The 24,301-nt window shown below is 42.6% G+C and overlaps 1 protein-coding gene across 4 annotated transcripts in view; it reads right to left on the reverse strand.

Moving 5' to 3' along the window:
• Window positions 1-24,301, reverse strand: part of neto1l (neuropilin (NRP) and tolloid (TLL)-like 1, like) — an 87,371-nt gene that overhangs the window by 6,455 nt on the left and 56,615 nt on the right. For 3 of the 4 annotated variants that reach the window (XM_047568825.1, XM_047568826.1, XM_047568824.1), the window contains exons 5-11: window positions 21,722-21,763; window positions 21,335-21,462; window positions 13,688-13,770; window positions 11,848-11,993; window positions 5,083-5,196; window positions 1,424-2,051; window positions 438-512 (exon numbers count right to left, since the gene is read on the reverse strand). In XM_047568825.1, the coding sequence (XP_047424781.1) occupies window positions 452-512; window positions 1,424-2,051; window positions 5,083-5,196; window positions 11,848-11,993; window positions 13,688-13,770; window positions 21,335-21,462; window positions 21,722-21,763 (1,202 nt within the window). In that variant the 3' untranslated portion in view covers window positions 438-451. The remainder of the gene's footprint in view (window positions 1-437; window positions 513-1,423; window positions 2,052-5,082; window positions 5,197-11,847; window positions 11,994-13,687; window positions 13,771-21,334; window positions 21,463-21,721; window positions 21,764-24,301) is intronic. The other variant, XM_047568827.1, reaches the window with a different exon arrangement.

Genomic DNA, 24,301 nt, shown 5'->3' on the forward strand with positions numbered 1-24,301 from the left:
CGAGTTTTTCTACATTTGCTGTAGGATTTGAAAAGGAGGAGAAGGAGGAGGAGGAGGAGGAGGAGGAGCAGAGGTTAGAAATATTAACAGCTTGAACTGAAGATGACTGAAAAAGTCCATGCCGATGAATATCCACTGAGTGACATTATGTATGTCTTCGAGGGAAGAGGACATACAGTAAACTTGAGCATCACAAAGACTTCAAACAAACTCACTAAGAGGGCAAGATGGCCGCAAGCAAGAAAGCCATCTTGGTGGAAATGAACAAAAACAAAAATAAAATAAATAAACACAAAAAACAAAAAAATATATAAATCTGCACAAAAAATCACAGAAAAGGAAAAAATAACTAACATAAAAGTATATATTGACAGGGCAAATGATGGCTACACAACAACATTTAATAAGGAAGTTGATCGTTGGATAAGGGTGCTTACCTTGAGATTGTCTCTTAGACCCTAGTTGTGTTGTACTCTGATTCATGTTTGCTCAAAGAGCCAATGAGGCAGAACCTGAAATGTCATGGCTCTTTCATTTAATATCAAACTGCTTTTGCATAGAGAGGTCAGAATGTATAATGTGCTACATTATTAACAGCAATAAACTTCATTAGTGCTTTGATAGCCCTTGAGAGCCATTGCATGCAGACTTGTAGAAAATACATACAGCCAGGGAAACACTCTGGGAAGAGCACACAGAAAGTGCATGCAGGTAAAAGTTTTTTGTTTTTTTTTCCCAAAAGATTTACTCTGATACCTTCATGTAGTTTTGTTACTGTATACATTTGCTTTTGAAGCAGTGCAAGGTGCAAGTATACAGTCAAATAGTTGTTTTGTTTGTAGAAAATGCTCGTTCATGCCAAAATTTGGGCTACTCTACACAGAATATAAGTCATTTTAGTATCACAGCTAGGAATAGAAATGTATATTTCATAATAATTTGCATTCATGTCTAAGAAATGAGTCATCTCTGTGAGGCACAGGTTCAAGCCCTTTCGTTAACAGTCTGAACTGGACTATTATGGTATTAACAACAGATAAAACGAGGTCTGTATTCGCTTAAAGATCTCTTACAAACCTCAAAGCGAGTTTAGAGTTTGTAGTAGGTGATCTGTAAATTGCTATTCCTAAAAAACTAACTGGGGGAGCTTGGCATGTTCGCAAAAAGGGATTTTTGTTTTTTGTCTACCGGAATTTAGCCCTTTGTGATTTTTTTTTTTTGTAAATGGTAGGAAACGGGGAAATAACAAGGATCAATGCAAAAATGAAGGTTATCGTAGTATTAAACAAATAATGAGAGGGAGAAGAAGAAAGCTAAAATAAGATGAACGTAAAGATAAATGTAAATACCCCCACCACACATTTCCCCATAGTTAACTCTAGGGTGGTAGTTCTTCCCTCATCAGAAATCTATGGATACTGACCGCTGAACTGCCTTTTCGTGGCGTGAAAGCCGATGGCTGGTGGTGGGAACTTCGTCCAGGTCGTCGTCCAGGTCGCATCCATTGTCCGCCGCTTCCTGCGAGTAGCTGTGCTTCATGACCAAGATGCTCCTGCGGTTTCCCGTGGCCGGCAGCAAAGGCCGCACCGACATGGGCGGCTGCGGGAGGTCCGTGAGGAGCGTGGCGGCCGCCGCCTCGCGGGCGTTCAAGTTGCCGCGGCTTCCTCGTCCGCTGAGCGACAGCTGGGATATGTGTGCGGAGCCGGGGTTGGGAGAGGAGCCACAGTGGTGATCGTGCACACAGCGCGAGGAGGCACGGCGGAGGGCGTGGTAGTTCTCAAAGTCCTCCGCGAGGTCGACTAAATCTGCCGAGGCCGCTGTGGGTGTGGCGGCGCTCCGCAAAGTACACAGCTCGTAGTGAGGGGGCTCAAAGACCTCTTGGAACATGGTGGGGTCAAAGTCCTCGCGCCGCAAGATGTACTTTTTACGCGGCTGCTTGATCTGGACGATGACGGAGACGATGAGGAGGATGAGGACGATGCAACAGGTGACGCCAATTATGGTCCCGTTTGTGTTGTTCAGGTTGTCCAGGATGTTGGCTTTCCTCTTCTCTGTACGGACGGCAGAAGACAAGAGAACTTCCATGAGAATATGACCCAAAAGATCAGAAAGAGACAACTGAAGTAGGATTAGCAACTATTTGCTCAGTGGCTAATACGCTGGATAAACCCCCTGCTGTGGAAGTCCAGTCTTAGCTTAGCAATTTCCAGAACATCAAGTCCGTCTGAGATCATCTAAGATCATAAATAGATGAGTGCTTTCTAAAATCACAAGAGCAAAAGCTTATGAAACTGATTTTAATGCATTAGCATATTTGCCAGCTAAATTTCTACATGCTAAAGTAACCTAGCGAACCAATTACACCAAAGTCTAGGCGGATTTCACACTATTTTATTTAGTAGGGTAGGAGGTTACGATAGCACAGATATTTCTGTGCCATTTGGAAGCATCTTTTATGTTAGCCACTGTACGACAGTGTGAGCTAACGTTAGCGTTTCTCTCTGCTTTTCTAATTGAACCATCCTATTCTAGCTATTATGCGAGTTAGCATACATTTACCAAAGGAAGGTGTAACTGGACAGATACACCTACCTGTTTCCTAATCTTAAGTTCAATAATGAAAAACATTTGATGGTGGTAACACATGTTTTTTTTGTTGTTGTTTTTTTTTTCATATGAATGGCGCCTTCTTGGGGTTTTCACAAACTTGTAACTGGACATTTTCAATCTGATTGAAGTTTTTGACCTTTTCTGAAATGGCTGTGGTGCATGGTGAGTTAATACATTGTAATTTAGTCATGTACAATTAGGCCTATACAAATTATACTTCTCCATGGAAATGTTGATGTTCTCAACGGCCTGTACCTTCCATAATGCCTTGCACTTCTTACATTTAGTTATCTGGTTGTTACTTGTTAATTTTATGTACGTAACTTCCCACATAGTGACTACAAGTTTACATTTGAAGACATCATTTTATAAGCTTATCAGGGCTTCTACTAGTAAACAAGCCATCTTTTTATCTGGCATTCTCTGGTACCGAAATCTCTGAGACGAAGCTACTTAATGTTAGCTTAATTAGCTTGCTGGCAACAAATCATAAAGGCTGCCATGAATAAGAGTCGTGTAAGCTGGCAAACGTAACTGTTGTGTCTATCGTTTCACACTTTGCTTCTCACACCATAAGGCTTCATAAAGTGTGTCTTTTCATACTTGTCACTGTATTCAAAATAGCAAGAATAAGTGTGCGTGGGTCTACCTTGGTTTAAAATCTAGGACTAATTACTTAGTGTAACTGTTGTGAACTGCATACGCGTTGGGCCACATTGGAAAGCTGGGCTTGGAAAACGGTCAAAGGTTCCCTTATCAGAAAGACGGAGGAGGCTTAGTTCATGTGCAAAGATATCGCCTGACAAATGGGCCGTAGCATGTACAAGATTAAGGTCGTGACATCCATGAGCTATCAAACAGATGGACAAAAAGGTCACACTGGGTCACAGCTACAGTCGATTTGTCACAAGGGGCTCTACAAAGAGTACTACAGGCAAACAGCATGTTGAGAGTGGATCTGTGGGGAGATCTGTGACATTTAAATGCTGGGTGAACTTGTAGCACAGTGTGCTGAGCTTCAGTGACCGTAAATGGTTACATTTAGACTTGTAAAGGAGAAAGGAATAAAACCTGACATTTTACTACTAATGAGGACAAATGTGGGCCCTACGCCTTACTAGAGCAGGGGAAAGAAGGAAGACAGAATAACGGGCTGAGAAACATTGCTTCTTCTTGCTGAGGTCTGCACAATTGCCGACTCAAACTCTAGGGTGGAAAGGTATTTTAGTCTGAGGAATAGGTCATGTGGAATTCACCTAATTGATGCAATTTGTCAATGGTTATGCTTAAAGCGTGCAGGAGTACACACATATGCAATCATTTCTACCTAAAGGGGGAAATATATACAAGAACAGGAACTGCAAGCTAGGCACAACAGTGTAATGATCTTGAAAAGCACATTGCATTTATTTTTGTGGGAGGTTTAATTGTAATTAGGGCTCAGGGGAGCTACAGGATAGATCTCATCTATGTCTTTAGAATACAGCGTTGGGTCATGAAAGGTCAAGGAACAGAAGACTAATTAAAGTCCGACATAATGCAGAGGAAAAACAAGCTAATTCCCAGTCCTCTTACACCTCGGCTAATTATTTAAATGGCATGATAGTTCAGAAGTGTAAATCATGGAACTGTCAGTAGCAGTGGATCAATTTATGGATCTGGTGGAGATGAATTACAGGGGAAATGAAGACACTTTCAAGGACCTCCTTTACCTTAAGGCACAGGGTGAAGTAAATGTGCATTTGTAGAGCTCACAAAAATGAGACACTGGACTAACCTGGACTAAAATCTGGATCAGTCTGAAGTTTTTAGGGTTTTACTGCCATGGTCTTACTTATAAATGGTATTATTAATATTTAATAAATGAGCTTTTTGTTTGAGGGGACAATATTGATTTTTAAATGTGAATCCACAACTGTCTTGTACATACCGTCCATCTATAAATTTAATCTACAACGTAAATGGTCTGAGCTTACATAGCGCTTTTATGACATTTTCAGCTTTATAAAGCACTTTACAAATGGATCCGCCATGCACGGCAACGGACTGGCAGTCGACTCGGGAGCGACTTAGGTTTCAGGGTCTCGACGCTTCGGCATGTGAAAGGGGCAGAACTGCCAACCCTATGATTACCCGACAACCCGCTGCACCACCTGAGCCACAGCACACCTGCTCCAGCTGTATAATACATCTATTCTGGACCATTTATACCTGAGGGTAGGAATTATGAGTGTGTCCACAGATGCAAAAATATAAGTTGCACAGTGCATGAGGCTCCAACCGTGAGTGATGATGGAAATCCCGATGAGTTAAAAGTTCATGCAAACTAATTGCAACAAAGGGTTTTTATTTCCGTCGCTCTCCGTGGTGCTGAAACCTTCAAACACAGTCTCTGCTTATGGTGCAGCTAACTCATGGAGACGAATGACTAGCGACGGTGTCGAATAACAGAGGCTGTGTGTGACATCTCACCTTTACACTGGTTCTCATCCCAGGGGTAGACACAGTTCTGCATCCCATTGCACACCAGCGTGTTGTTGATGCACATGTTGCTGTGACAGAAGAAGGTATCTGCGTCACACGGAGCTGGAAGTGGAGAGATGGAGAGTGCACACAATTACCATACTGAGAGGGCTGATTATCATATGACTGAAGAGATTACAGAAATCTTCTTTTATATACCACTTTCTCATCCGCTCAGAGGAAAAAGTTGTCTTAGAATTAAATGGATTTTCAGTAAATTTCCTACGCTTATCATCAGCAAAAAAGATTTGCTACCACACAAATCAGTGTTTGAGGTATAGACTGCCAGATTTGCAGGAAATCATTTGGACCCGTTCTCCCTGAATCCATCTGCTCGTCATGAATTTTCATCCTCAACCTCCTCTTCAAACATTTGCAGGGAGAACATGTGGGTATAAATCCTCATAGTGTGTACTGTAGACACCATACGTCGCACAATTACCTGTACACAAACCCTAATGTCGTCGATTTATCCACGGTGCACATTTCTTGCCACATGCAACCTATCCACAAACCACCATTATATGCGGCGCGACCTGCCTCAAACGTTACATCCTACGCCTCCGCCTTCCTATGATGGCTGCGCGAGGCAGAGCCATCTGTCAGCGGGACGCGGTCGTAAAATCAATGTGGGTAATGTTACAGGCTCCGATGTCATATATATGTAGCGGTGGAGCGACAGAATTTAAAGCAAAGGTGCCCTTGCTCTCAACAACCAATCATCCTAATGCATAAGCCGGCTGAATGGTCAATTCATCGCTTTCGGCTGTCAATCACACTGAGGGGTAGTGGCACGCCAGGTTAAAGCCAGTCTTTAGCGGAGGCCTTGTAATTAGTTTATACAATAAGCCAGCTTTCTTTTTGGCATCACTCAATAGGGGGTAGCTGAGATATTCCACAGCAAAGAATGTATTTTATTTATTTTTTTATAATTTTTTTTTTAAGCTGTTTATTTAATACATCCTAATTCAGTTATGGTTGCTTTGAAAAATGCGTTTTTAACAACTAAGTTACTCTGACAACGCAATTTGCCTCAGACTAAGTCTAATCTGTAGCATGCATCGATTAGAACATGGTGACAAGCGACTGGCGCACCAAATGAATCAGTAGACAATATTACACGGTACTCATCAGCGGCAAAGGCATATGGTATAAGTTTATGGTAATAAAGTTTGGAGCTGTGAGCATCTGGTCTGTCAAACCTGCCCAGTGTTCATTACTCACAGTTAACTGTTGTGCATAATTTTTTTCCTGCCGGCTTAGGGCACTTTGTATATTCATACGTGATGCCAATCGTACATTTGTTACCATCGTCGCCTGACACAGAACGGCACAACAAGAAGACCATGAAGACATGGAAGACAATAAACGTGCCGTGTTGGTTGTTTGTTTTTGTCTTTTCCGGGTGACCAGACGTCCCTGATTCCTGGGGACAGTCCCTGTTCTGGATGACCTGTCCCCCATCTAAAGTTGTCCCTGAAAATGTCCCCGATTTTAGTGTTTTTTATGAATGAGAAAAAAAAATGGTGCGCACAGACTACAATTATTATGGTAGTCTGTCACCTTGTTATTGACATCACAAACATAGCAGTTTAAATATGAATAAATATGTCAAAATATAGTTCTGGGTTTAGTGAAGAGCACTATCAAGTCCCTTCATTCACTGGATTATACTGTAATGTGTTTTAAATGAATGCTACCATACGGCTCCATGTCCTTGGAGCAGCACATTGAAATTGTGCACCACTGGTTGTGTTATTTGAATATGCAGCTCGACACATTGTCAGAGAAGCAGGTTTAAAAAAAGATCCTTCTTTTAGACACTATTTAGAAAGTTGTCAGCCATCCACACCATGGTAATCCAAAAGGCGTTAAAAAAAAGGCAACTGGACTTGTAGAGTTTCTTGAGGATGTTCCGCCGCTCATCCGAGTAGCTTCTTCAGGTCTGAGAGACTGGTGGGAAGTTGAGATTTAAATTGGAAACCCATCAGAATCTTGATGGACTTGTGTCTGTAATAACCAGAAACTGGTTCCTCTACTTTCCACTAATTCTACAAGTCCAGTTGCCTTTCTTTAAACGCCTTTTGGATTATTTAGAAAGTATTTTATTATCACTCCAGATGAATTAAAGTCAATTAACACAGAACACTAACACTTATAGTCTTAAGGAAAAGCATGTGGACATATTTTGACTTCCAACTCCTGTAATGTCTGGGTTTAGTTGCCGTCCGTTTGTCTGAGGTAGAAGACGTCCTTCCAGCGCATCTCGCTTGTTTCTCGTCGTCTTCTCTTTATCTCTCACTTTGTCCCCCGCTCACACTGAAGCAGCTTGCCAGTGGTATGGCAGAGCCGGGGACTATTTGACAGCGTTACTGCTGTGATGCATGGCTGCTCTCATCCCAGCTCACGTCCCCAGTGAATAATAACACACCAAATTAGAGTGACTTATATCTATCTGTCTGTGTAACCCTTCACTCTCTGGACCTTTGCCAGCATTTCCTGATTGGCTCTCTGTGTCCTTTTCTTTCCTCTGTTGTTTTTTGTGATACTATGCAGTATGTCCAGAAGCAGTAGCAGTTTTTTTTATCATTATTATTATTATTTTTAAATGGACACCAGAGGGAGCCCTCTACTTCTCGCTTCTTTGCTTCCCGAGCCCCGGCACAGGGCGAGACCAGACATTCTAAAGAGCTCGATCCGCACTAATCTCCTGCAAAATTAATTTCAAGACATCCTGTAATAAAAGTGGCCTTTTGCCCGCACGGACACGTTCGCAGTCGCTGCTGGAAGCATAAATTAACTCCTAAATGAGTGTCTGATGAAAATAGCCCGGGTGTCTCAGAAAAGTAGGGCTTCAGGAGCAGAGAGGCTCCTGCAGGAAAGCGCTGCAAGTAACACCTGGTTTTCCTAATTCCATTACACTCAAATAGGTGCTGCAGGATGTGTTTGTTGCTGAGGACGACCGGGCTTTATTTGTGTTTTCTCCCTCCCTCCAAGCAACAATGCAACTGCTGTCAACTGTTGTCATATTAGACCTAGCATCTCCATCCATCCATCCATCCATCCATCCATCCATCCATCCATCCATCCATCCATCCATCCATCCATCCATCAATCCATCAATCCTTTCGATCATTTATCTAACATACTGTACATCCAATCATCTACTCATCCATCCAAAGGTCTATTTAACCATTCAATCATCCACCCTTCATTCAATCATCTGTCTATTAATCTATCCAAGCATTCAATCATCCTCTCATCCATCCATTCATCATCCATCCATGCATCCAATGTACTATCTAACATCCATCCATCCATTCTCCTGTCTAACGCCCTTTCACCCATTCATTCATCCATCAGTCAACCCTCATACATCCATCCAATGTGCTAGCATCCTTTCAGCCATCCATCCATCCATCCATCCATCCATCCATCCATCCATCCATCCATCGCGCTAACATCCTTTCATCCATCTACCCATCATCCTATCTAAAATCATTTCATCCATCCCAGCATCAAATCTATCATTCACCCAGTCAATCATCCATCCATCCATCCATCCATCCGTCCATCGTTCTATCTAACATCCATCCATCCATCCATCCATCCATCCATCCATCCATCCATCCATCCATCCATCCATCCATCCTTCTATCTAACATCCATCCATCCATCCATTCTCCTGTCCAACCCCCTGTCCACCCATTCATTTATCCATTAGTCAAATCCATCGTCCATCCATCCACTACTAAGGAATCTTCTCTACTGTACAATGTTACAACCACTCTATTGCAATATACAGTGTGTATACACACACACACACACACACACACACACACACACACACGTACAGTATATGCATATGCATATGCTAACAAACATTAGCACAAAGTGTCGGTCTCAAAAGCTTTCACTCACGCAGTAGAGAAACTCTGCAAGAAACGAGAAGTGATGTGTGTAGTGAAGCCGGAGGATATTTCCATCTGCAACCCCAGAGACATGCTGCAGATGAGGCGTAACAATGCTGACAGCTTGCATGTCACACAAGCACATTTATCACATAAGACGTAATTGCTTCTCTGGTAAAGATAGGTTTCACTTTCTTAGACTTCATAATTGTGCCACTGCTGCTCCGGATAGCAGGACTGTATGTGAGTGTGAGAGTTTGGCAGCGGAGCAGGCCCAGTACTGTACGCAGGTGAGAACTCTGCACAGGATGATAAAGGTGGAAGTTTGCGTTCGGGAACATTGTTCTCCCCACTGGGTCACCTCGTTGGGAGTCAGCAGCTATGGATGGGTTCCACTGGGAACCAGCTGTGAACAAACACATAAAAACCTGGGATGTGTCTGGGGAACACTTATTGCTAAAACTGCCCCATGAGCTGCAAGTCCAGCTGCACACACCTGTAACAGAGTCACACACACTGGCGGTAATTACACAGCATCTTTTCACCTTGGGATAGGACTTCTTAGGTAATTTGCTGCAGTATTTTTGTGACTGAACACATTTAGTTTTGATTCTGATGATCCCTTTGGATTATCAGAATATCTCTGCTATTATTAACTAATATTAAGACGCGGTTTGTACTTCTGCATTAAATTGACTCAGAGGCTACGGCGACAACGCAGACATCTACACGCACCTTAATTGACGTGCACCTCCCTAGAAATGTAATAATACTAATAATAATAATAATAATGCATTGATTTTATTTAGCACTTTTCCATTTTAGATGCTCAAAGCGCTTCCAGTTGGATGCATTTTTCATTTGCTCACACAGTGACACCCTGGTGGTGATAAACTACCTCAGTAGTCACAGCTGATGGAAACGTGGCTGCCAATGTACGGCAACGGCCTCTCCAGCCACCACCAAACATCACTCACAAGCTTGAGTTTGTGGCCTGGGGGGCAAGGTGGGTGATTGGTCCACTTGGTAGTAGCTTATTTGTGCTTTAGTATTTGCAGCTGCTTCTTAATTTCCGCCTTTATCGAATTGATTGTTGTGGATCAGTAAAGATGGAGCATATCGGAGAAAAGTGAGGCGGTTCAGAGATACAAACAGCTGAATGACTCATGTTCAGAGAAATTTCAGTCGCCATTGTCGAAAGTGAGCACAAGTATTAATGGGTTACAATAGGTTATAGTATCTATGTCCAACGATACTATAAAGGCAACTTAAGACAAAAAAAAAGTCAGTGAAAGTGGGTCTCTTCCTCTATCTAGAGTAAATCACTGTCAATACACATAACACAGGTTGTCTTCTGGATAGAGAAGTGAACACTGATGTCAACATTTAATGAATTTAATTAACAATAAAAGTAACTTAAAGTAAAAAAAGAGTAATTTTATCTTTTAATACAAAAATAGGAACTGAAGAATTGTCAAACTGATTGGAATTTGAAATCTCGAACACTGAGGCCACCGTGATCTAAATCATAAAAGAATACGCAATAAAATTAACATAAACATCAGATTTGCATCACCTGTTGTATAAAAGTAATTTTTTCATGCATGTCTAGTTAAATCTCTGGTACCACCGGAGTGCTGAGGTTGACTACGAGTACAGACCTCAGCCTGGACAGAATTATTTCTTGTACTGCGTTTTCCAGAGCTAGGGCACGTGTGCGAACGTTCCCAGAGTTGGTGCATTGCTGCTGAGCTGTGGTGGATGCTGCTCTAAAGGCTGAGGTCTGGACGGGGATCGCCCGAGTGACTTGGGCAGAAGCGTTGCCCCGGCAACAGCACATCCCGGCTCTGCGTGGTGAAAAGGCCTTTCAGAAGGGACACCGGCTCCACAACACTGCTGCTGCTAGCGCTGATGACGCTACTAAACTCTCACATTGCTACGATGAACAATCGGTATCGACAAACTGCAGGTCAAAAACAAACTGTTTCAGGACTCAAATTAGAAGAAGTAGCCAGTTTGTTTATCCGAAATACATCCTTTCTTCATCTACATAACCACGACATCAGTCATTACGGGCTCTTTGAAACTCCAACTCCAGTTCTTACATTTTTGTATTGTTTGCCTTCGGAAACACTTGTACGATAGATCAGCACGTGTTTGTGTTGTGCAGCTATTTCGCTTCTGTCTGCGCCAATAAAAGGCACCAACGCACTGCACGCTCTCTCCATTCACGTCAGTAATACAAAGAATGCCCTCTGAAGCTGCTGTCACACTACAAGCTGCGTCAATGAGAAGCTGCTGAATGAGAAAAAGGACAAAGATTTGTGTGTGTTTGCGTGTAAATTACATTCTTTCTTGGGTGTTTGGCCCAAAGAAAACAGGTGAACGTGGACGCACTGTGCCTATTGTAGCTCATTCTGAAATTCTCACCCACTCACTTTGCACCCTTTGACAAAAAGGATCCAGTACCTGCAGTATTTCAGCAGTTCAAATCCACCTGCGCCGTCAGCCACAGGCAGCAGCACCTATAATGGAAATCATGCTCCTTGGTTTCCCCGTGTTCTGCTGTGTAAATGGTCATAAAGCTAAATGGAAATCTCTGACAGAACCCGTTCAAACATTCTTTTTCTGACATAACTCGCCATAAACGTGGTCGCTGTCCCTCCATCATCCGTTAATGGCTACAATTAAAGTCTTGCCCTTCAACGGCGCTTTCAGGGAGTCGGGATGAATAAAGCTAATGTGTTTCCCTTGGCAGCTGGTTGGTGCTGCAGTAAACACTGGCGTGCGTGCGTTTCCTTACGCTCTTGGTAGGTCGTGAAAAGGATGCGGAAGCGGCTCTTGCGGCTGGCCTCGTCGGCCCACATGCGGACGACTCCCAGCGTGGACACCAGCATGATGTCGTTGGCCACCGTGGAGCAGAACTTGCTCTTCAAGTCTTCCACCGAGCTGAGATGAAGACGGGACGAGAAAAGAAATCATGTTAAGGCGACGTTCATTGCAGGCATTTCAATAATCCGTCCAATAACCGGCATCACTGCTTATTATTATCATGTGATAAATATTCGGGAGATCTCAAGATGACAAACAAGGTAATATTTGCTTTCAAGTGTAGATAATGATTCACTCATATCCATATCTAAATGTATTGGATATTGTTTTTTTAATATCTTATTATATTTGAGATGATATTAACAGATTTGTAAATGAGACGTGTGCAGGAAGCAAGTGTGTTGCTGAGTTAGATAAGAAGATCAATAAAACTCTAATATCAGTCCTAATAATATGAAGCTACAGCTGGCAGCTGGTTAGCTTAGCTTAGCTTAGCTTAGCTTAGCTTATGAAGCAGACTGGAAGGGAAGAGCTAAGTTATAAGCAACAACATCTACCTCCTAAACATGGTACATTTAGTTCCTATAAAACCCATAATGCTAAAATGTGATGTTACTTTAGTTAGATTTATTCTTGAGTGGTTGTACGCTGCCTTCAGATGAGGTTGTATTTCCATGTTCACGCGGGGAATCGATACTGAAATGTCAATATGTCCGATACCAGGTCTTTATGCTCTAAAATCGATTCTCAAACCAAAATATCGATACTTTCGATACTTCAGTCATTCAAGGTAATATAATTACACAGTGGAAAGCAACTAAATTATTGAGTTGTGGCAACACAACAAACCTGGTGAAACACAAACTCAGGTTAAACCGCAACACAGAATACGAGGCATTTATGACAGAAGAAGAGAGCAGTGTCAGAATTAAGATGCAAGTTTTCATTTTATTATAGTTCTTAATAGTTAAACAGTAATTTATGCTAATTGTCTTGTTATTAAGTGTGAAACAGAATTTTCACATATTTTGTATCATTGTGTCTCTGTTTGGTTTTTCTGTTGTTGTATTTGCTCAGCTATATAGAACTGAGACTACTAATATACTTTTGAGTTTGAAATAATTGAATAAATTACTCTGATGTCTCGTATTCTTTATGAAGCTGTGATTTGAAATACAGACACATTAGGGTTTATTTACACAAAGTATCGGATCAGTATGGCCGATACCAGCCGGAATTTTACTCGGTATCGGATTGGCTGCTCGGATGAGTAGCTGTGAATGGTCTTCTCAAAACTCTAAAGTCCATCTACCTTTTTTAAACGCCTTTTAGATTTAGAGTTTATAAGTCATGATAATTCTTATTATGATTTTAAAGTCTTCATCCGGTACGTTTTCTACATTAAGTTGTAACCTTGCTAAATTGTTAGCGTCTGTGGGTTTTTAGATGGCAACAGTTGCGACACAGTGGCGTTCTCAACACATCTGGTTGATGTTACCACTAGAACGTCAAGAACGTTTTGTACAAGGCCTCGCATGAGCTCACTAGTTCAGTCTTTAGGCTTTAAGCTAAACTCATCTACGCTAACTATAGCGACATGAGACATGAATTTTTTCTTTCAACAGGAAACTGTTTCCCAAAAAGTTTCCTAAAGTGACTCTGATTGAGAAGTTGACAATGACAATGATACATCCCCAAGCAAGTAAAATCTGACCTCATAATAATCTGCAACGTGGAGTAGATCACTACTAAGATGAAAAGCCTTGAAAAGGAAGGGAAGGGGTCTGTTTTAAATCGAATAAAAGTCTCACCTGCCGCCATCGTACACGGCCACAAAGTTGCGCTTGCATTCGTTGGAGTTTGCCATCTCATAGTCGAGAAAACGCAGGTAGATCTGTCGGATGCAGAGAGTCAAGAGAGATGGAGAAAACCGAAGAGAAAAAGAAGAGATTGAGTGAGGAGCATTGACAGACGCTGTAAAATCTGCACATGATATGGGAACTACACTGGTTATTACAACCGATGCATCTTACTCATCACCCAAGTGCAAGAATTGCAGCAGGTGCAAAGTCAATACGAATCTAATGAGGACTCGAATACAAACAGAGTCTATTAGCGTCAGGCTCATTATCCATATCTGCTCAGATAATGCATTACTGCAAACCTTTGAGGAGACCTTGGACATTTTGCTATCAGATTTGAACGTAGAGGAAAGAAAACATCGCCATTAAAAGTACTTTTAGTCAGATGGACTCATATTCAGTCAGATGCAGTATTTTATTATCCCAACAATCCCTCGTTGAGTCCAACCTCGTGACCCACCTCGACTCTTCACAGTACTTACTCCATACTTCTCAACTGCTGCATCATCACCTGCCACTCATTCATCAACCTGAGATTGCCCAATCACAGCCATGGTTCTGGTCCGCCGCGCGCAGCACCGGCCATCATTACAGCTAATGAGCGGACCGCTCCCGAACTGTGACAGGGAAGTGTGATGCCTTAAATGCCCAAAGACGAAAGCTGCATCTGGAGCAGGATAATGGACCTTGCAATGTCAACTCGCCTTCCACAACATGACAAGTGAAACAGATCGGAGGAGGAAAACAAGCTAGCCAGTTTCCCCCCCGAGGTCTCGTACTGCCGTCAATAATCCTCAGTCTAATAAAACCTGTCTCATTCAGACACTTTGTTGGTTGTATTGGCTTTGCCACAGGAAACGGGTCTTTTTTTGGTCTGACATAGTCTGAAATTGGAATGAAGTACTGTTTAGTTTCATTGCAAGCTTTACAACAACAACAAAAATGGATTATTAGTGTTATTGTGGTGGATTTCCTGCACAATAATGGCATTGACGGTGTCTGATCTGGTCTGGTCTCCACATGAATAAATGCCAAGTCCACAAGTTTCCCAGCAGAACATTGAATTGTCACAAAATGTTATTTACTTCTCCCATTAGTGTTGTTTAATGTTGTGGTTGATCGGTGTACCTATACACTACCTATAATACTTTGGTTTTACAGAAGATGGAAACGCTAGGCTTAAGAGTAACTGTCAGAAATCACTTCCGCTAAGAACAAAGTCGTAATTATGGGGGGATGATGGCTTCGTTCCATGTGACAGATTGCCAGAGGTGTCAGATTTAATGTTGCACTCTTAAGGTTATAGTCAAGGTTAAGGTTATGGTTAGGTGCTCTCAGCCAAATTAGTCTCCATTTATTTTAGAGTTCAAGAGGCAAATAATTGGAAAAAGCGCCAATCAGCATGTTAATTAGGACACTTGGCTCCGTCGCTCCCATCGTTAGCGAGCGACGGGCAGATTGGACGTGAAGTTTCCCAGCACAGAGAATGCACTAAACGCAGCCGTCTGCGACCATTAAAAGACGTCTCAGGTAAGGAAGACTGATGCAAATCCAACATCAACAAACTGGAATGGAGCTTGGTGCATGATCCTATGACATTTTATTTGACATCAACATGCTAATGCAAACATGCAAACCTCTTGGTAGTAGCATGTTTCTGCTTTAGTATTTCCAGCTTTCTGCAATTTTCAATTCATTGTTTTGAAACATTACAGATGGAACACATCGAGGAAAGTTTAACTGAGGAGGTTCGGTGATTAGAAACTTTTGTATGTCTCGTGTTCTGCAAAAGTGAAGCAAGAAGTAGAAACAAAAATGAACCCGACTGGCAAAAAAATGACACAGTGTTTGGGTGTTTTTAAGCTACCGCAGTACTTTAAATGAGACTTAAGACTTAAAGGAAAGTTATTATTATTTTGCACAATTAAAAATATACATAAAATATTATGGAGACAAAAATATAATGAAACAGTGCAGGGAGAGACAAAAAAAAAAAAAAAGTGGGCCGATTTGAATTTTCCACCTTAGAATACTGTTATAATATATTAATGAGAATTTCACGTTGTTATAAAACACAAAACATCAGAAAATATGACTACATAAAGATTTATGGTGACTAACAACAACAATAATGTAGGAATAAGAACAGAAAATGACAGTGGGTTAATGTGCATACGTGTTAATATAATATATAATTTATAAAAATCACCCTGTGACGGTATTTTTCCTTTACTGTTACTTAATGTTTCCAAAACAATGTTTGGACGGCTTATTAGAAATGTTTTCACACTGAAAAAGAGCCTGGGTTTAAGTATGTTCACAGGGAGGAGGAGGAGCGAGTGGAACAAGAAGGTTGAAGAGGGCAGCTCAGATTTCACATACTCTGCCTTTAAGGCTCTTTTAGAGCAGCTGCTGCAGGACCTTGACTCTGTATCTATGTAACCTCTGCAGGTGTGAGACATTCACACTTGTGCTCTCGCTCATCTGGCTCATAAAGTAAAAACGCCACCGAACACTAGTCGGCGCTGTGTCTTTTTTGCCAGTCGGGTTCATGTTGGTTTCTACTTCGTGCTTCACGTTCAACAACGGTGACTGAAATTCTTCATTGATCCAAAACAACAAATTCTAAAATTGCGGAGATGGAGAAGCAGACGGAAAAACTGAACCGGAAACACGCTGCTGCCAAGTGGACCAATCACAGTGGACATCAGCTACGGCGCTACGTCCACACAGGCTCTGCGTAGCGGGTTACCGTAGCCTCTGCAGTATAAACCGCCTATGTTTGGTTACAGGTGCACATAAAAAACCCTCTTGAAAAATAAAATAAAATAAAAATTTATCTGCATATGTACAAATATAAGTCGTACAAATAAGTATAGATTATTTGCTGATATATGATGAAAACCCAGAGCCCTGCTGTGTGACTTTAGGCCATGCGTGATCTATTTGTTGCTACAGAACGTCCACGTCATAAAAGATGACAGTGTTGTGGTGTTTCTTTTTATTAAATGAAATGGTGTTTGTTTTTTTTTTGGCATCGCCCGGTTGCATTCCCATTTCACCAGCGTGCATCCTGCGGAGTTTGAGCACAGGAAAAAAATAATAACTCTCCTTTGATCAGCTGTTGCATACACACAATCATCGCCTGACAGATGCGGTTACCGTGAGCGCCTTCTGAACCGTGAGCCTCATTATGCGTCAAATACAGAGCAGGAACTAACAAATACACAAATAAAAGCTTCTGATGTTGTTTTTTTTTGTTTTTGTTTTTTAGCTGACCAACTATGAAGAAATATCCGCGGCGTCGCAAAACCAAATGACACCAATGGATCAGATAGATACGATCACCAATTTGTAAGGTGAGAAATTGGCTCCAGGAGGAAAATGGGGCTGCCTCTTCATTGACTGCAGCGCCCAATAACGACGCACAATCCATCACTGACTGAGGAAGAATATGTCCTCTCCGTTGCTAAGCAGGTGCCTGTAACAGAACATGCCGCTCATTACGGTCACAATGAATGTCCATGCTTTGGCCATTATCCGTTTGAAAAGATGCAGAAGGTGTCAGACAGCGCCGGCCGGCGCCGTTATAAAAATCCAGACTGTGTAAAACAGTCGGGGGAAAAAAAACACGGCAACTGATGAGGCAACTAAAAATACAAGCAGCGGCTGTCAGCTGAATTTGGACACCTGTCGGGACAGAAATGCAGAGACGAAGATGAAATGTCACAAGAAGCACTTTGCAGTTTTGTAAAAATCTATTGCACAATTCTTTTCAGCTGATTTATTCTTCCCTGAAAAAAAAAAAAAACGGTTCGAATGCGCACAAACATCTTTGAAAGGTGACATTTTGTGGCTATTATTTCGAAAGTTTCTGAGAAATCTAATTACAAGGAATTAAAGCGACACGCAGCGTTGTCAAGTAATAACATCACAGCATTAAAAGTGGTGCAGTGCTGTCACTTCTGGCAACAACACATGGTCATTACTGCTTGCTTGCTTGCAGGTACGTCTCTCAGACGGTCTTTTTTCCCCTTAGTTTTCACGCCCTCCGTCTCTTTGCCATCTGCCATCTCACCCCTAAACTTCATCCCCACACATTTAGATCTTCGATAAAATGCATTATTAAGTGTCTTTTTCCTCTTATCCCCTCCTTTCTTGTTCTTCCTCCTCCCCTGTACCCACTTCTCCTCCCTTCTCTCTGGAGTGCTCCGGTGCAGTCTAATTAGAGCCTACAGTATGGGATGTCATTATCCCTCCGCCGTTTCTGGCACACTGGGTACAGTGCAGTACTGTATCAGCACTGGGAAATGAACGCCCCTGCCCTGCGCACGCGATGCAACACCACGCATGCACGTACGCAGCGATGCGTTTACAGGCATTCTCTGCAGTAGCATGTGAGCATGCATGCGTTTTGAAGCGAGGGACCAAAGCGGAGAGAGGGACACTCTAGGTTTTATATATTTCATGGGTAACTGAGAGCGAGGAGTCACGGTGCAGGTGAGGGCTTTCAGGACTGCATGTGTGCGAAGATAAATTCGTACTAAGCCTGTCAGACTTTTGGCCCTCAACTTGCCCTGTGAGGCACTTCTCTGGTGCAAAATGTGACATTTCAGTCAAGTGAAATACATATACTGCCAGGCTCGCTTGCCCTGCTGCGTGCACGTACCCGTCCTTGCACACGTGGATGCATGCATGTAATGCACTTCCCTATTGAATTATAGCTCTCTTCAGTTGTGTCTGCAAAATACTCTCTTAGGCACTCCACTTAGAAGGACTAAAGAAATCGATGTAACATTTTTTTTTTTTGAATCGACCACGAGATTTAAAAAGGGCCAGAGTCCCTATTAATACATGTTTCAGAGTAACGCTTATTGTGTGCCTCCATATGAGGGCTGACAATAAGTAAAAAGTCTGTAGGTGGATGGTGCTGGTCTTATTAGTTCCCATGGCCTTGGGTTTCAAAGCAGCCGAATATGAAGGTCATTTTCTGAAGGGAAACGAGGGCATTAGCAGGAAATATGCTACCTGAAGAATATGGCCGATAACAGCAACCGCTGTGGCCATGAATCACAGTCGCACCAGTGATATCAGCAACTCATATCATAAGCTGGTGTGTGCGTGTGTGTGTGTGTGTGTGTACAGTACAAAAGGCTGCACTTCAGTATGAAAACCCTGAAATACTATGAACCTAATCAGAGTTTGCATCTGGGATGGAACCCAGCTTAATAGCTTCCATAATGTGTCCTGTATAACCCCAAAACGACCTCTGCAGTGGCCACAAAAAGAGATGAATAACGTCATCCGACTATAGGAAGTCGAGTGAAATAAATTTCAGCACCTGTAATCTGGCAATGCAGCTACTTTAATTCTGCGAGTTACAGGAAAATGAACGCATGTAACATGATGAAAAGTAATAGATTAAGTACTTCACGTGGAAGTTTTATGATAACCTATGGCAGCATCAGCTGTAATGAAGCTAAATCTGAAATGCATTCTCACCAATCGGCTTAATAGCCACTTATGGCTAACCACCATGACGTAGATACTTATGATGTGGCTCCACATGAGGTCTGACTTTTAGGAAAAAGTCTTAGTACAAAAAGACGTAGTTAGCTGGAGGCAAAAACCACAGTGGCTAACGTCATCAGCATGTTGTAGGGGTTAATAAGTCCAGACTAGAATTTTATTGCATACCAGCTGTCACTCTGAGTCAAAATGATCGCAGAAGCCTTTGGTTAAACACAATTAAATGAGCGAATTGGACCGAGGCGATCATCAAAAATGTTTGTGCCTTCACAAAATAGCTTTTGTTGGCTCCCACCAGAAAGTTAGCTAACGTTAGAAATAATCAGCTACTTTGGTAGCAATTCATTCGCTTCATATTTTGATAGACATGACACAGCAAACAACATGTCACTTTTACATTAGTCTATTAGCTATTAGCCTGTGTAATAGCCTCCATTGGCATATGCATTAGCCTATATAAGTATCGCATATATGACACATACGTAGTTTACTCTATCTTAAGAAATCCCAGATGAGGTTACTTATCCAGCCATGTTAGTGTCCTTATCTGCTAGTCTGTGTTAATGAACGTGTTCATGTGGGTTGTTTTGCCTCCAGCTAAGCCCCGCCCACAGAAAAATAAGCATCATGTTCACTGACACAGCAGAAATAAACATGATTACAGTCTAGTCCAATATAAGAATTAATCTTTATAGCTAATTTCTTTATCTGGGATAGCTGTAAAATGGAGAAATTTTTATGTAACCCAACCCTTTGAAATATATCAACCCTTAAATGTGTGAATAGTTACAGGTGTGACCTGTTTGAGTGCCTTGACGTCCACCGCTCAACTCACTTCGATTCCACTTGTCCGCCCATTTCTGAATTAGCTAGGTGGAATCAGGCATAGCCAAGACTGTGACAGCCATCGCCACCACTCCAGGCTTCAAAACTGCTCTTCAGGGAAACTTTAGAGGGTTTGTCCATCAAAATATACAGTCCATGATGAAAACCCACAACATTTTAAAACGACCTTTATGAGCACCGTAAAGCCATTGTATTATCATATGCAGGTTTATTTAACCCCAACACTTACGATTACAGTATTATAAATGTGACCAAATCTTGTAGCTCCTTAAAATGCAGACCTCATAAGACTTGGTGTCCTTGAAAGAACCGCTCCAGCCATAAAACTCCAAGTAAAAATGTGATCTTATTCCATTAAATCAAACGCACCCAAAAGAGGGCCAGCGCTATTTGAGCAGTGGATTTACTGCAGTCACGGAGCGGCCTTTGTGTGTGCGCGTAGGATCCAGCCGTATAGACTCACACGAGAGGTTGTAGAATTTATAAAAATGTGGCCTTTTCCTGCACCCCGCGCTCTACCCTGGGGAAACTTTTAATCCCGTGGCATTAATGCGGCACAGGTACTTCTGTAGATAAGAGAGAACCTCTAGTGTGCACTAGGGCTTGGGGCGAAGGTGTGCACGTGTGTGTGTATGCATGTCTGTATTTGTATATGCATGCAGGGCCGCGTACCGACTGCTGGCAAAGAAAACAAATCCACGCTGTGAGGCCAGGCCTCGGGGTCAGACCGCATGGCAACACCATTTCATCAGCACTAACGCCGCTGCCTGCTTCGCCCCGTCTGTCCAGGCTAACCTCACTCCCCCTTCCCTTTGCAACCTTCTATCTCTGTCTCTTTCTCCTTCCATCCCTCTATTCCTCTTGGCAACGGCTCGCTGATTAAAAAAATGCGCCTGACCCCAAGGAAGAACTTTCTGCCTATCTGTCTGACCCTAGCGGGGGAAACAAGTCTACCCCGCAGCCACAGACACTCGCATCGGGATAATGCTGACAGCTGCAGACAAACAGAGATGCAACATCAAAGCTCCCTGATGCAACTTCTGATCCTGCTGCATGTGTACAGAAATACAGAATGCAAACAGCTAATTAATAAGAAAGAAGTATCCCAACGGGAGCGGGAGGAGTTTCACCTCCATTTTGTCTCGCGTGACACTTCACTTCCCAGTTTGTCTTTAAATGGAGCTCACAGTCGGATGGGGGGGCGCAGCTTACGTCACTAACCTTGGAGCGCGGCGGAGCGCGGATGTACCATTTGCAATCGACGGCCTCGGCAGCACCAGCCTTCCCGTCTCTGGTGATCTGATGGGACTCAACGATACCCTCCGGACCAACCATGTCGTACTGACAGGCTGAAACACACACACATAATGCAGCAGAAACACATACGAACGCACACACACACACACAAGCGTGCACATCAAGCAACCAAACATGTGCTCACAAACACAGCACACGGAAATTAGAAGAAAAATGTCAATTCTGAGGAAGCATACTGGAAGACACAGTATAAATATGCTTTAGACAAACAGGGTGTAAAGAAGGGAGACGGGGAAAGAGAGGAAGAGGAAGAAACAGAGACTGAAAGGGAGGGAGAGGGAGTGTACCTACAGGGCAGAGGTGGGGGTACTCCCAAGTCTGCAAAGTCTGGATCTGAGGAGAGAGCAGAAGAAGGGCGAGGGGGGTGGTGGGGGGAGAGGAAGCATTCATTTTTAATGATATGATAACGAAATCAGAATCTTCAACGAGGCAAACACAACCAGGTGTTACGACGTACAAAGGAACTTCCTGCAAAGATGACAAATTGCTGCCCACGCTCCTAAGTTATTTCGGCAGCCTTTAAACGCAACTCCTTCCGCTTCTTAGTCACCCGCAAGAAAGCTGCTATTAGCGCAATACTTTGTTGAAAGGTCACACACGACCTACGGTGTGAGATTCTTCATTTGAACATTTAATTATGCATGATTGCTGCGCTTTTTTTTTTTTTTTTTTTTTTTGGGAGACCTCTGCGGTGCATATTTATCCCCCAGAATTCTCCCCGTTAATCTCACAAACCGTAGCCGAGAAGACAGAAGACAATCATCTATAAATTGCTGGTTAAACCTCCTACCAGAGCATTCATATTCGAAGACGCTTTGAAAAAATAAAACCCTTCTCCAATCAACACCTCTCGCACTGATTTCTCTCCACATCCAGACGTCAGCCACATGTTAAAAAAAAAACAACAGGCATGAGAGGCTAAAAGATGCAGTGGTTTAAGCTAAATGCTAGCAATAAGATAACACTTTGGTGGCCACTAGCGCACCATCTGTGAAGGTCGATAGCCCTGCATGTAAACATGCTAGCGCGTGCTGACTGAAAACAAACACATGACATGTAATGTATTTTTTGAGTAAAGTCTCTCTGGTGATTACAGTTTTTTTTTTAACCTGATGGCTGCGCTAGACCACGAGGGGTGCATGAATTGTCCGTAACAAAGTGGTAATACTTCAGTACTGACGAAAGTGGTGGGGGCTCGCATATATTAAATATGCATCCAGCAGAGTAATCAAAACCTAATTTGGCTTCAATAATGCTTTTCTGGGCAAAACATCTTCTCCGACTGAACGCAAAGTGCAAATGCATTCAGTGAAAACCTCATTTTGACCAAAAAACAAACTCTTAATGGCTCTAATGAAAAACAAACGAAGGGAGCGAGTTCACCACTGAATCACCGGCAATAAAGTAAACTCTTGTGCAGAAGATGTCCTCTTCGGGCTCCATTCAAGATTTTAATCAGTCATATTTGCGGCTGTGTCTTACAGTAATTAGGTCCAATTATGTTGGATGCATAAAACCAGAAGATACTTCAGAATCAGAATCATATTTGTTGGCCAAGTATACAGTTTGCTCAACGGTACAAGAAAGGGCACATAAATAAGGATAAAAGTACAAGCAAACAGAAATAAACTGTACAGCAGAAATTAGGCTTTCAGAACAAAATAATAATAGAAGCAGATATATCTGAGTTCATCAGCCAGGGGGAAGAAGCTGTTTTTGTGCCGTGTGGTTTAGGCGTATAGTTCTCTAATGCCACTTCTGAACAGACTGTGTCCAGGGTGTGAGGGGTCAGTGGAGATTCTTCTGGACCGGTACAGGTCCTGGATGGAGGGAAGGTCAGTACCAATAATCTTCTCCGCAGACCTGATTGTCCTCTGCAGTCTGTCCCTGTCCTGTCTGGAGGCTGATCCAAGCCAGACTGTGGTGGATGCAGTCAGGACAGACTGAAGTATTGCAGAGTAGAAGATGATGAGAAGCTCCTGGGGCAGGTTCAACTTCCTGAGGTGACACAGGATGTACAACCTCTACTAGGCCTTCTTCTTCACAGAGTCAAGGTGGGAGGTTCACTTCAGGTCCTGTGAGATTGTTGACCCGAGGAACTTCAATGAGTCCACAGTAGGGACGGTCCTGCTAAGGACTGTAAGAGGAAGGGTCGAGTGGGTTTAGCTCCAGGTGGACCAGCTGTTCCACTTCTCCACTGTATGCAAACTCATGCCTGAGTCCAGGAAGAGATGCAGTCATTAGTGCAAAGAGAGAAAAGCAGTGGGACCACTTTTGTCAGGACTTGTTCAAACTTTCGAGAAGCGTTAACAGTCGTGTTATAAAGTTAAGGCGTAAAGTCGGTATTTACTTACAGGCCAGATGCTACTTTAAGTCTCAGTGAGAATACGGTCGGCAGTGAAAAGCTCACCACATATATTTAAGTCTTATCTCCGTTTCATTTGGCAGCATCGGGACAAAATAAGATAAATGGAAGCATTAAAAATGTCCTCAAGAAAGGTTTTCGATGATGTTTGTTCCGTCTGGAACTATAAAACTTATCCTTGACCAAACCTGTGTCTTACAGCTTGGGAAACAAAGTGTCTGGTTACAGTTTGGGAAGTCGTCTTGGAAGTTTTGAGCAGCTTCTCTGTGTATAATGCTGCAGTAAATTACACCAATGTATCCGAGCACCTCGCTGAGGTGAGTTATCTCAGTGACCTATCCCCGAAGACTCGGCATCACTCTGCAGATGACTTCACACAGGATTCTCGAACAATCTCACAGTTCTTTTACGTCACCAGTGGTTTTTGTGGGAGTTTTTTTGCACGTCATCATCAGAGTCTGAATGAAAATCCAGTAACTGATAAAAGACCCAGACAAATGACTTTT

The sequence above is a fragment of the Mugil cephalus genome, chromosome 18, assembly GCF_022458985.1.
Source record: "Mugil cephalus isolate CIBA_MC_2020 chromosome 18, CIBA_Mcephalus_1.1, whole genome shotgun sequence".
Classification (NCBI taxonomy): Eukaryota; Metazoa; Chordata; class Actinopteri; order Mugiliformes; family Mugilidae; genus Mugil; species Mugil cephalus.